The 14,744-nt window shown below is 29.8% G+C and overlaps 1 protein-coding gene across 1 annotated transcript; it reads right to left on the bottom strand.

The window, feature by feature from the left end:
• Nucleotides 1-3,763: 3,763 nt before the first annotated feature.
• On the bottom strand, nucleotides 3,764-11,216 carry BLH8 (BEL1-like homeodomain 8). The gene is made up of 5 exons (XM_021117776.2): nucleotides 11,031-11,216; nucleotides 7,589-8,607; nucleotides 5,163-5,557; nucleotides 4,990-5,050; nucleotides 3,764-4,368 (listed from the first exon to the last, which is right to left on the bottom strand). Exons 2-5 carry the CDS (start codon nucleotides 8,582-8,584, stop codon nucleotides 3,868-3,870), a joined length of 1,953 nt encoding a protein of 650 aa, XP_020973435.1. The 5' UTR covers nucleotides 8,585-8,607; nucleotides 11,031-11,216; the 3' UTR covers nucleotides 3,764-3,867.
• Nucleotides 11,217-14,744: the final 3,528 nt, after the last annotated feature.

The raw sequence follows: 14,744 nt of genomic DNA, 5'->3' as shown, positions 1-14,744 counted from the left end.
CATCTAATGTGAATCCGGTTGCCAGACTTGTCCGCAAACAGCTGCGTGCCCAGCAACATCATGATGTACGCCCGGACATATCGGCGAACAGTCTCATCATCTGCATCCTCAGGGCACTCACCAAAGGTCTCCTGAAACCAGGTGCAGTTCACTGCATACTTCTGAACCTGACTGGGAGGAGGTATAACTCCTAGCAACTCCTGGAACCAGACCCAGGGTGGACGGCCGCCATCGATGTATATATGAAACTCTGACAGGCAGCCGCTCACGTAACGGCCATCGACTGGCAAACCCAGCTGGTATGCCACGTCCTGGAGTGTGATCATGCACTCTCCGAACGGCATATGAAATGTGTGCGTCTCGGGACGCCATCTCTCCACGAATGCACTGACGAGCGCCTCGTCTAGCCGGAACCACCGGTCGTTCAGCCTTGCAAGATGGTATAGCCCTGCCATCTGCAAGTATGGAACGTATCTATCATCAAGACGCATCCCCTGCTGCCGCCTCATGCTCCTAATGCATCGCTCGGGCTGCGCATGAAAAGAAACGCATACTGAGATATATAACTACACAGGTTTTACAGTAAACCGGTTCACATAAACCGGTTTACAGTTAACCGGTTCACATAAACCGGTTTAAAGTAAACCGGTTTACATAAACGGGTTTACATAAAACGGTTTCCATAATCCGGTTTACATTAATCATTTCGCTAAATTAAACAGCATAACATCACATGAAAGATAACTAAATGGAAAACAAACCCTAAACCACACAACTAAACCGCTAGCATATACCACAATTAACGAGAGCCATTAACAAGAAAGAAATTCAATAAACCGGCTTACTTAAACCACCAAGCATTAAACAACTACCCTAAACCACATATAAAAACCGCTTGCAAAAACCGCTAACAAAAACCGCTAACATAAACCACCAACATAAACCACTACCAAAAACCACTGACTTAAACCACTAACAAAAACCACTACCCTAAACCACCACCCTAAACCACTAACATAAACCACTAACTAATACCACTAGCTTAAACCACTATCATAAACCACCTATATAATCCCCTCACCTAAACCACCTACATAAACCACTAACATAAAGTACCGTCTAACCAGGATACAAAACCACTAAAGCACAACTAACGCTTGAATCAAAAATATTTCCGTACTAACCTCGTCGTTGATGACCCCGGCTATATGAGCGACTCCGTCCAACCGATATAACTGTGCCGGATCGTCCCCCATCAGCAGAGTAGTCCGTTCAGGTCTTCCTCGGAGAGAATCTGGGTCGTTTTCTCTGAGATTTTGTGGGGTAGGGGTGAAGGGATAATGGTTCGAATGAGGGTGATTCGAACTCCTTATATACTTGAATCACACCTAATTCGAACCAGCCTGGTTCGAATTATGAAGGAGTGAATTACGAGTAATTCGAACCGGCCCGGTTCGAATTACATGGAATCGATTTCAAAGCATAATTCGAACCAACCTGGTTCGAATTATGTATGAGAGAAGTTCGAACCAGGGTGGTTCGAATTATGTATGGGAGGAGTTCGAACCTTATTGGTTCGAATTATTCAAATACCTACAACACTAAATCGAACCAGGATGGTTCGAATTATGAAGGAGAGAAATTCGAACCAGCTTGGTTCGAATTATATTAAAATACACTTTGGCTCATTGCTGAAACGAAATTGGATTTGGCGCATTTTGGTTACACGATTCTTGCTTTGGCTCATTATGGTTTTTTGCCCTAAATTTTATTTTGTGTAAAAATAATTTTTGTGTAATAAAATATTTAATAATTAGTTTTAATTATAGATAAATTTGTTAGTATTATAAAGCTTTTATAAATTATTACGAAATGTATCTGAAACAGATTGAGCAAAAATAAATTTTTTAAAAAAGGTTAGAGACCGTAAAAAAGATGAAAATGACTAAAGTGCAGATTTCACATTAATTTTAAAATGTCTAATGTTTAAATTGGTAAGAATTTAAATAAGATAAATGTAAAATAGATTAAAAAATACCTAAAATATTAAGATATTTTATAAAGAAAGATAATAACTTAGTCATTATAAAAATGATTTTATGTAATATAATAGAGAATTATTTCTCTTACTATATGAAAAATTACATCACATTAAAATAGCTTAATCTGTATACTCTTTTTTTTGGGTAAAGTGAATTAGACAACTTCAATTCTAAGTACCACAATACACTCACATTATACACTTGTCCACGTAACATTTAAGGATTCATATTCAATACTTGGTGCACTCACTAAGATTTGAACTTGAGTGCAGCATATTAAAAGGTATATGGTTTAACCATTTGAACTAGACTTCAGCGGTGTCTAATCTGTATACTAAAATGTGCTCTTGTCATGATTTGGGCTTGTCACTTGATCGAGGCCCAAAATGATTGGGAGACCTTTATTTTAAATGTCATGATTAAATTATTTAGGTTAGAATATGAACACAAATAAAGATTTAATTTGCTCATATTATAACTTTTAATTAATAAAAATATTAATTTACTCGATTGAAAATTTCAAGATATCAAAAGAAAAAAATCCAGTGAATATATGGGTAATATAATAGTTTTGTATCGTATAATAAATTAGAAGTGATATTATGTATAAAAATTTTTATAAGACGGAAAGAAGTTGTAGTTTGTAACTTGTGACATCAAAACCCAGCAGCAATTGGTGGTCCACCTAGAATCCGCATTTGATTTAACTTTTTGAAGATATGGGAGCGAGGAAAGAAAATGTTTCATCATAATTTCGTCCTAGTTAACATGGTAAATTTCTTCTCCTTTTCTATGTTTTCTTTTTTATTTAGGGATCACGTTAACATACATAAAAAAACTGTTTACAGAAGAACACGACTACATCCAAAAATTAAGCATTACTAGCTGACTTTCATCCTAAGTAGTTAACCTTACCACATTCGAATTGCTTATTTGCCTTTAATCAAATGTCTTTTTTTTTTTTAAAAAAATATAGGTAGATAATAAAAGTACTAAATAATGTAAATAATGAATATATCGGATGTTTAATTTACTGGGTACGGGGATAATTATTCTAATATTAAAATTTAGGTAGGTAATTTAAAGGTGTAATGTGTTTTTATTTTATTAGACCAATTTTAGAACATATTATTCACATTGTTCACAAAAACCATTATCTACTTAGTAAAGTCTTTTTTTTTCTTTGGCACGGAATTTTCTAATCTGATAGATCAAGATTAATTTGCCACGAATTTAAAGATAAATTTTATGCATATAATTTGATGTCTAACTTCTATCTAACTTATTTTTATTATAAATTTTAAATATTTAATAATTATTTTTTTATATTTTTAAAACTAAATAATAATTTTTAATCCTTTTTAATAAATTAAACAAATACTTTTAAATACCATAACAATCATAGAATTTGAATTCTATTTAAAAATATGGTGATGGCCAATGGCCAATAAGTTACATTGCTGATTAAACAAAGTAAAGTTTAAAATTTTAACAATTGTTTAAATAAATAAATAAATAAACCACTCAACTAACTCAATTATCAACTAGCCAATTTTCAATTCTTAAAATGTGGACAAACTTAGAAGTTTATAATTGAAAATCACGAAATGACTTATTTAAAAAATTTAAATTAATAAAAAAAATATAAAAATTGCATGAATAATTATACCTCTAATAATAATATAACACCCAATAAACTAGTATCTACATTACCCCTTCCATCCCTTTAATTTCTTTATCAATTAAGCAAATTAAATCTTTGTCCAATATGATGAGAATATAGAGGTTTACCCATCGTCACGCGCTTGGCACGTGATGTTCCTAATTACCCTACGAAATCATGAATCATGTGCCCTCCAAAGTGGTGTCTAAGCTGCTCCTCATGATGTTGAATCTCTTGTTGTTGTTGTTGTGATCCTTCAACTCCATGCCTTAATTCCAAAGTTAATGACACAGGTCCAAGTCCCCCAACCTCGGCGCCGACGCCGGCGCTGCGGAACGGCATCAAACCCATGAATGTCCCATCCATGCATTCCAATTTAGACCTCTTCTCTTGACTCCATTGCACCTCTTCATGATGATGTATGTCATCATTTTCCTCCGTGGCATTGGCCAAGGATGATGATGATGATCCCATTTCCAAACACCGAAGAGGTTGGTCAACTAATACTTTGGCATGGTTGCTACTTTCATCGGAGGCTGAAGTTCCCTCCCCCATTATTCTATTACTAGAAATCTGATTGGCGCCTTTTGTTTCGAGCATGTGAATTTCCTCAACCATTGGCTTCCATACCCGGACTCTAGCATTTATGAACCAATTTGATACCTACATTATATTATATTCATTATTTAAATTGTTATTCTACCACTATATATATGAACGGAAATAATGTTACATGTAGAATGAAACAAAGTAGTAAATATCCAATTCATCCATGCAGAACATACAACAAAAGTACTTAGATATGAATATATTTTCATGTGAAAAAAATATATCAAATTATATAATAATTTTCAGCTATTACAAGGCTAAATCGTATCAATTCTTAAACAAATAACAGCTCATGTTGTGAGAATTTAGAGGACCGTTAGAGGACTATCAGAATTTATTATTTTTGACCATCAGTTAACTATCAATATTTAAAAGTATGGGATAAATAATGTTGTTAAATTATTATATTAAAGGAATTAGACTAAAAAAATTGAATTAATAACTAAATCATGGCCAAAACTAATAATAAATTCTAATAGATTCTAACATTTCTCAAAAATTTATAGTACTCTATTCTTTTTGAATTGATAAAAGAAAAATGTCTTAAGGACCCACTTAAAAGTTAGAAGCAACCAAGAAAGTATGTCAAAACACAGATCAAATCAAGCAGGTAGAAATAAAGAAGATGATAGACAAAATTATGCATTCAAAAAGGACCCCCTCCTTCTCCCAAACCTGATTTCTTGATAGACCAGTTTGAGTAGCTAGCATATGTTTATCTGTGTCCGTGGGGTACCTGAAAAGAATTTTCAACACCAAAAAAAAAAAAAGTTAACAAAACTCAAAGTTTTGGGGAGGAAAAAATATAATTATTCAAGTGGATAACAAATATTAGCTTAGGAACATACGGATGAAGAAAATGCTCAAACAACCATGCTTTAAGGATGGCCACGGCGCGCTCCGGTAAGCCGCGCTGCGGCCTCCAAACATGTTGTTGAGGTTCAAAGTCCATATTACCCCCACCACCACCGGGTTTGTTCCTCTGTAACCTCGCCATGTTCGACTCGAATCGGTTACTAGTACTCGCCGGGGCCGGCGGCATTGTCGGATAATCCTCTCCCAAGGCTTCACATATAAGCTTGAGCTGACTGGAGATGGAGTTCTTTAGGGACTTGAAGTTCTTTGATACTAACTTGAGCGCCAAGGAAACGTATGGGGTTGCAGAATTGAGGCCTGCCACTGTCTCAAAGGATGAAACCACCATTTGCATTTGTTGATGGTATTGCTTGTATCTCCTTGTAACCTATTATCAAATTAAAAGTTTAATTTCCCTAAATTATAACTAGCATAATGTTATCATATATATACATCAACAAAAATATTATATAGTTTTATGAGCAATTACACAGATAAACAATTATGTATTGACACATTAGTAAAAAAAAAAAAAAAATTAAACATATTATTTAAAAGTCATCTAAATGTATAAATCTGATTTAATAGTAAAAATTCAGTACATCAAAATTAAAAACTAGAATTTATCACGCTTCATTCTAAAAAAAAATTTATTAATTTGGACAAAAAAATACATGATAAAAAAAATGAGATGTCTAACATACATGATTTTTTCAAAAATTGAGAATTATTTTGAAATAACAAATCTTGTAGAGCAATGAACACAGAAAACATATGTTCATAAAATAAAATAGAACATATAGGAAACTCCATAACTAGAACAATTGCAATTATTATGGTAAAATTATTACAAGATGACAAAACCGAAAAATAATTACTCACCAAATATATACGGCAGGATATGATCCTCACCTTGTAACTATTTTTGATAGAGCTTTGAACAAACATATTATTATTGGACTTTATGAAAGTGACAATGTGCAGTGTCCTTGCTTAGACTTTGAACTCCAAGTTGAATTTATAAATAATTGTGAAAAGTGAAAGCTAAGTGAACCCCAGCTAATTTGTATAAATATGAATATGAATATGACAAATGAATAATTTAAGATATTTTCAGTTAAACTAAATTATTAGCAACTCATTTTACCTACTCCCAAAATGAAAATAAAAAGACTTAGCTTGATTTAACAAGTTAAAAAGATTAATAATTAAGGATATAAATTATAAAACAAATGGCGATTGCTATAGTGTCTAAAAGTATTGTCTAACTTATTATAAAAGATTAAAAATTAATATTTAATATTAAAGATATAAAAACAAATAATTTTTAAATATTTAAAATTTACCACAAAAAAATAAATTAAACAAAATTTAGACATTAAATTATAGGCACCGTAGATAGAATTCACCAACACAAAAATAACATTACCAACAATGAAAAATCAAATAGTAGGTGTGCTAGTATGGCAATAAAGTAGATGAGATCTTAATTCTTCTGCCATAGGCAACTTTAATTAGCCACTCCATTCAAAGTTTCAAACCAACAGTGAGATTGTCAAGAACACATGGATTTAGAAGGCACATTTGAAGTGAGTTACTGACACATTGGAAGAGTAACTGTACACTATATATCTCTACTACTAAGCAATAATGATGCACTTTGGGTTTTTCCCCCCACATTATCTGGGTGTCACATAAATAAACCTAACTAATAGTTTGTATCTTTGTGACCTAACTTTATAGCATCCACGGTAAACTAACTGACACCAAATAAATTAAAACAGAAGCCATGCATGCTGCCTTAAAACACAGCCTTTATGTCACAACAGTTAATTCCTGACAAACACTAACCATACCAAATACATATTACACATAAAACTTTGGTCATCTCCAATAATACAATACTTCTTGAAAATTTTAAACACAAGAATTAATTATAAATAAAATGGTTAGAGATATAATCATTAATGTTATTTTTTTTATTAACTTAAACTTTTAAAACGAGTGATTTCATAATATGATATCATATTTCTGTCTGAAAAATCAAGAGTTAGATATTTGCTGAACTCCAAAAACTAAAAAAAAAATTATATACAAAAATCAAACAAACCTAACAACTTTTTCCTATCAACTTAAAATTCTAGAAGGTGGAAACTCAGGTGCAGTCGACTTCACGTGAAGTTGATACCTGAGAACCGTTAAATGATTTGACTGATTTGACTAAATCTTCATTGACTAAATCTTCATCTAACGATTCCCAAGTATTAACTTCACGTGAAGTCGACTTCATCTAAGTTTTTACCATTCCAGAGTGAGTAGTTTAGTGACAAAAGTTATGTATAAAACTATGTTTATTTCTTAATAATTTAAATTAAAGCAGGTTATTACATAAAAAAATGAGGGCAGAGAAAAAACCAACCTCTTCTTGCATGAACAGTAGTTTGGCCTTATTCTTTTGGCACTCTGGCCGAGAAGGAGAAGAAGAAGGGGCATGGAACATGGAAGAAGATGAAGAAGAACCTGCTGCTGCAACATTATTATTATTATTATTATTACTACTACGTCCTCCCTTTTCAGAAACAAGTAACCCATGATCACTTCGATCATCATCATCATCATCAGCACAAGTAGTAGTAGAAGGCCATTCTGATGTTGATGGAGCAGAATGGCGGCGGCAATATTCATCTAACAACTTTTGACATGGCTTCAAGAACCTTGAACTCTTCAAGATTGTTGCATATCCCGTGAATGGACCTAGTGGACCAACACTGTTTCTGTAATAGTAACTTGATGGCTTCATCATCATTGGATTAGTAGTAGTAGTAGAAGATTTCACATGAACATTTTGACTATGATGATGTGATAATGGTGATGATGATGAGAGTGATAAGGACAACCCCTGATTATGATTATTATTATGATTATTCCAACCACCACCAGCAGCAGCAGTAGGGGTATAATTGTCAATAACATAAGGATGATGCATGAGTGATGAAGCCATTTCTGAGTTATTAGAAGCTGGCTTAAGATTCAGAATATCTTGTAAAGCTGCATTATTATTACTACTACTACTATTCTGTGAAGAAGAATAATGTGCAACCGTCACTATATGGTTATGGTTATTAGCCACACTAGGACTTAGTGTTGCAAAATTACCCGAGTAATAGTAACAGTTGTTATTAATCATACATTGTTGTGGGGATGAAGAAGCATAATAATGTGATGAATAGAGAGATTGTTGTTGTGGTGGTGGTTGTTCAACATCATCAAGCATGTTGTAGATTCTGGAATCTTGTTGGTGAAGTGAAATTTGTTCTTCAAGGTTTGTTGGGAAATCTTGTTGTAGATTCTGGAATCTGAGCTTGTCACGCCGAATTTGCTGTGCAACATGCAATTCAGGCCTTAAACTACTCATTCCGATCCAACTAATCAATCCTCCTGCAATCTCAATAATATAATTAAGAACTCATCATTTATATTAATAATGTAAAATTAGTTAAAATAATAAATATTTTATTAATGATATGTAGTTATGTACACACAGAATTAGTATATACTTGACATCATCTCATTAGAAAAGTGTTATTAATATAAGGTGGAAACTCAGGTCGACTTCACGTGAAGTTGATACCTGAGAGCCGTTAAATGATTTAATTGATTTAACTAAATTTTCATCTAACGGCTCTCAGGTATCAACTTTACGTGAGGTCGACTTCACTTGAGTTTTTACCTTACTATAAACATATATATTTGCTTTTTCGTCTATTGTAGGTTTAAATATTCTATTAGGACAGATTTAATTATTATAATAGTTGATTATTTATAAATTTGGTATGTGGCTAATTTTTATTATTAAATAAAAAACTAATTATTAATATCTATATAATATTTTTGTATTGTATATATTCTAATTGATTAAAAAAATACTAAATTGAAATTTTAAAAATAACAATATTTTTTACAAATATAATTAAAAAATATTTTAAAAACAAAAATTGTGCCTTAATCTTTTCTCAGTGCACATTAGAGATGATAAAACCAAGGGAATGATTAATTAATCAAAGGTGATGAAGGTCCACACACTCCCAACTAGCGGTTACAATAATGCGTGAGATAAGAGAGGGGCCAGGTTGGGAGACAGCAAAATTAACTACCATGAGAAACCAAACAACAAAAATTAATTACTACTCAAGAAGCTAGGATTAGATGTTATTGAAAGGACACAAATGTGACCAACAAGGTTTTCGGTACAAACATTTCTACTATTTGAGTCTTTTCCCTTCATCTGTGTCATGAGAAGACATGCAACTTGGGGGAGACAACAACATTAACTAGGCCATGAAAAATGTTACTATTTGTAATTAAAAACCACATTAGCTGTTACAAAAAGACAGATGTGTGAGGCCAATTAATTAGGTTCAACATCTAATAATAAAGAAGGTAATTATTAAGAGATCCTATATATTAATAAAAAACATTATTATTAAATAATTAAATAAAAAAGGCAAATTGCTAATGCATTGAAGGAAAAAAAATAAAAAGTGCAATATTTTTAAAAATGTAGTTAATAATTTGATTATCAATATATTTTTAAAAGTTGAATAATTTGTATAAAATATAATACCAAGTAAAAAAATTAAAATATATTTAATTAACATATACAGTACAAGACTAACACACTTTACTACTAAAGAAGTGTTTAAACATGAATCATAAAAGAGCTATATGTGGTTTAATCAAATTTTTGTTTAACTAATTATTTCTTCTTGTTGCTAGTTTTCAATTTTCATCCTCATTAATCTTTCTACTTTTAATAACTTAGCCAAAAACTAAACAAACAAACAAAAAGAAAGAAAAATGTATATACCCCTATAATTAACAAGCTAGCCCTTCTTCCGTACTAATAAGCATCATCAATAATATTATTAAATTTTTGAAAAATTTTTAAGTGTACCGTCATATCAGTGTTTCAGTTATTTTTAACCGTTGATCTTAATTATAAAAAATATATATAATATATATAATTAAGATCAACGATAAAAAATTTACTGATACACCAGTATAACGGTACACTTGAAAATATTCCTAAATTTTTCTCCCTTGACATACATATACACAGCCCCCAGCATGAAACTATTCCAACCACCAAAACAAAAACAGTGCATTATCTCAAATATTTCTGTCGGTAATAATAATAATAATAATAATAATAATAATAATAATAATAATAATAATAATAATAATAATAATAATAATAATAAACTGTCACAAAAGAGAAGAACTTATCAACACAGAAAATAAGAACATAGAAGAAGTTGAAGAATAAGCTATCATATATAATATTAAGTAATAATAATAACTCACGTATAAGCTAACACCACATATAATACACTCACTGAAACCCTAGCTTTGTGATGATCTCTCTCTCTCTCTCTCTCTCTCCAATTGGATCTATCTATGTATACGTGTGATGAGGTTGGTTTTCAGTAGACTCACAAGTCCACAGAAATCTTATTATTCTCTGCTTTGAAACCCCAAAAAGAAGTGAAAACATAAACAGTAGGAAAGAAAGAAAGAAGAAAGAACAAGGAAGAACAACAACAAAGAATATATATATACTTGGAGACACCTTGATAAATGTGCATATACACCTCACAAAATAAACCACGTTCAAATTTAAACACTAATTAACAATATATATATATATATATATATATATACGGAAAAAAAAAAGAAAATACAACAAAATATATAACCTAGGAAGAAGAAGTAGTAGAGAGTTCAAAAAAAGGATAGAACAATTAAAAAGAATAATAATATGTAATTTTAAAAAAAATCATGTGATGCACAAGTGGTGATACCTTGAATTGGATGAGAAGATCAGAGATTGAAGGTAGAGAAAGATAGGGATGATGGAATTAATAGAGTAGCTGCAATTTTTGGGAAGATTCTGAGAGATAGAAGAGCGTGTTGGAATGAGTGGGGAATAGAAAGTGGGAGAGTGTGAAGGTAAGCTAAGAAGAAGAGAAATAGTGGCACAAATGCTTAAGCTTTAATGTCACAATTTAACCTTTAAATATAGATATACACTTATATAAAAATATCTTTCTAAAAATAATAATTAAGATTTAATTTAACAAATATTATCATTTATAATAAGTAATAATTTACATTTATATTTTCAGATATTTTATATACAAAAAATATATAATTTAAATTTATATTTATCAAAATTTTGTATACATATAAATCAATACAATTTACACTTATATTTTTCAAAATTTATACACAAAAATAATAAAACTTATTTGTTAAAATAATTTAGTATTTATACTAATTAAATAATAAATAAAAATATTAAAAATTACTGTCCTGAAAAATTTTCCTAATATATATTAATATTTTAGATATTATTTGTATATATATTACTATTTTAATTTTTTAATTTTTTCCATTTTTTATTCTATTTTTGTGGTGTGGTGCTCCTCCAACATTTGTGGTCCCTTGTTCCGTTACTTACATCCACACCTTGTCTTCCTCTTTACCCTCTTTTTATTCTGTGCGTTTTCCAAATTCTCTCATTCTTCTGTGTCTTGCACTCATTTTCTTTCTTTTTCTCCCACAAAAGGATATCATGTTTCTTGTTTTCAATATTATTATCATTGTTTGTTTGCAACTCGTTGTTTTTATGTTCACTTCAATTGAAATTTAGCTATGAATAATAAATTCCACATATATCTTGAATCAAAATTTTATCCACTTTATATAATAGTTTCTTATTTGATCTATTAATTTAAATCTCCTTTAATTTAGGGCTAAAAAATGATATAGATCTTGATTGCACAAAGTATTTAAAATTTAAATTTGAGTGTGGAACCAACTTTTGAGTACTATTCTTTGATAAATTTTTTTTAATTTTCTCATAATTTTATTTCAACTAGTACTATATACATTACATTAATTATAGGATTTAATAATAATCTAGGGCATAGATATAAGCAAATAACATATTACTCTCAGACGCACATGTGTTGTTGTGTAGGGGCTACCTTTCTTTCATTCTTTCATTTGATAGAGATGAACTACTAGAATGGAAAAAAACAAAATAATATCACCTTAAAAGCTTTTATTTAGGACAATTTATTAGGTACATATATAAAATAATGCAAGATGAGATATAATTGTTTATATATTTTTTTATTAGTTTAAAAAAAATTTATAATATGATATTGAAATTTGTATGGTTAAAAAAATTAGATAAATTTCAATTTTTGTTCTTCTTAAAAAAATAAATTTAAGATAAACTAACCTAAAAAAAAGTATACACCTGAGCTGTCGTGTCCGCGTGTCGGACACATTTCGGACACGACACTCACCGACACTCGTCCAATACGCGTGTCTATCGTGTCCAACCGTGTCTTAATAAAAAATAAAAAATTCTTCTCCGGATACGCCGGACACACCTAAATATCATCACGTGTCAGCGTGTCCAGTCTTATTCTTAACATATATTCTTAAAATAAATTTAGATATAATATATATTATTATTTATTAAAACAAAAAATATTTTAAATATTTGATATAATTAAAATAAGACATTAAAAATAATTAAAAATTTTAATTTATATTTTAATATCAATAAAATATCAAAATATCATTACGATTTATCCAAAAATACTTTATATTTTATATGTATGCGTGTCCCTGTGTCATATAAGATTTTAAAATTCGCATGTCAACGTATTCTGTGTTGTGTCGTGTCCTGTGTCCGTGTCACTGCATCATAGGTATACACAAAATAACCAATTTTATTATATAAAAAAGGTAGATATGGAAAAATGGAGATACATTATGAACAGTGCAAGTAAAAGATCACTGCCTCCTGCAACCTGGGTTTTGAGAACCTCCAAAACTCTCACTTGTATTTCTCTTTCATACACTCACTCACTCTCTCTGCCATTGATGAGTTAAAAGGAGAGAGAGAATATGCAGGTGACGTCATCTTTCAATCACTTGCTTAGCTTCTTGTATCAATGTTGCCTCGTATGCCCCAACTTCATCACTTCACCTTCCTCTTACACTCTTTTAACTTTTATTAAAATATCGTAGGGTTTTTAATGGCTTGAATAATAATGTTTTTAATCAAATTAATATTGAAAAATATTCAATTATTCAATGTGCAATCACATAATCCTCTTGTCCTTTAAGAATCATATTTGAATTTTTTAATATTTTATTTATTATAAGAGTTTAATTTTGTGTTGTCAAAAAAATTATAAATGGTTTAATTAAATTCATAAATTTAGATAATTTTTTAAATAGTAAATTTAAAATTAGTTAGTTTTTTACTGATACGATAATATATAATTAATTATTTATGTAAAATCTGACAAATTAATAACTAATCTATCATAAATTTAAATTTTATTTAAAAATTTATCGTTATCCAATAAATTGCTATATAAATAAAAGAAAATTCAAATTCTAACACTTGTTTAAGTAAACGAATAAAATAATCACTCAACCAATTTAAATTAGTTTTTGCATCAAACTCTTTATCACTATTAATAACATAGTATAAAAAAATTAAATTTTTATTATAATAACCACAAAATACTTCAAATGTTTATATTGCATATATTATAGAAGAAATTTTAAGTGTATCGATCGAGAATACTGATATTCTAATTGTTTTAACCGTTAATCTAAATTATAAAAAAAATATATATATTAATTAAAACCAACAGTTAAAATAATTAAAATACTGATGTTTTCGGTACACTTAAAATTCATCCTATATTATAAACTTAAATAAATATCTTTTTTTTCAATTAATAATCCTTAACTATTATATTTTTGCAATTAAGTGTTTCAAATCAATAAAGCTAGAAAAAGAAAAGGATGTTTAAAGTTAAAACAAGGAAATCTTAATTGTAGTGAGGTAAGCCAATCACGTCATTACAGAAACCCTAGCTAGCTGTATGGCTGGGGTAGCTAGCATATCACACCAAAAAAAAAAAATTTTATTTATTATTATTAATAGAAACTCTCATAAAACCATTCCAGTTCCAGCATCTGCCTTCCCTCCCTCTCTGTGGGTCTCTGCATCACTCTTCAGTGCTTGTCAATGTCACCTTTTGTTTATTTTTTTTTATTTCTTTTCCAATCTCACTACTCTACCTATTGTCTTCACTATTTTGCCACCCTGCTTTCTCTATATTCACGCCACTGCCACTCTCTGGACTCTACTGCCCCTGACATGAAAGCCTGTCCCTTCATCTAAGAGTAACCACACTCATCAATATTTACATCATTAGCACCAATTATCATAATTACAAATACTAATAATAACCACTTTTTATTTTTTAAATACATAAAAAAAAATTTATAAAAAGATGGGTTCAAATATAATATAATACTAAATAAAAATATTATTTGTATATTAAAATTAGTCATTATATATTTATATAAAAATATATATATAATTTAATTTATTTTAATATATATTTAAAAACTAATAATTAATTTTAGTAATTATTTTTAATTAGCAGGTACCGCCTAATATTATTAAATAT

This window comes from Arachis ipaensis, chromosome B3 (assembly GCF_059453495.1).
Source record: "Arachis ipaensis isolate K30076 ecotype BB chromosome B3, ASM5945349v1, whole genome shotgun sequence".
In the NCBI taxonomy this organism is placed as follows: Eukaryota; Viridiplantae; Streptophyta; class Magnoliopsida; order Fabales; family Fabaceae; genus Arachis; species Arachis ipaensis.
The sequence above is the reverse complement of the archived record's forward strand: the minus strand, read 5'-3'. Positions and strand labels throughout refer to the sequence as shown.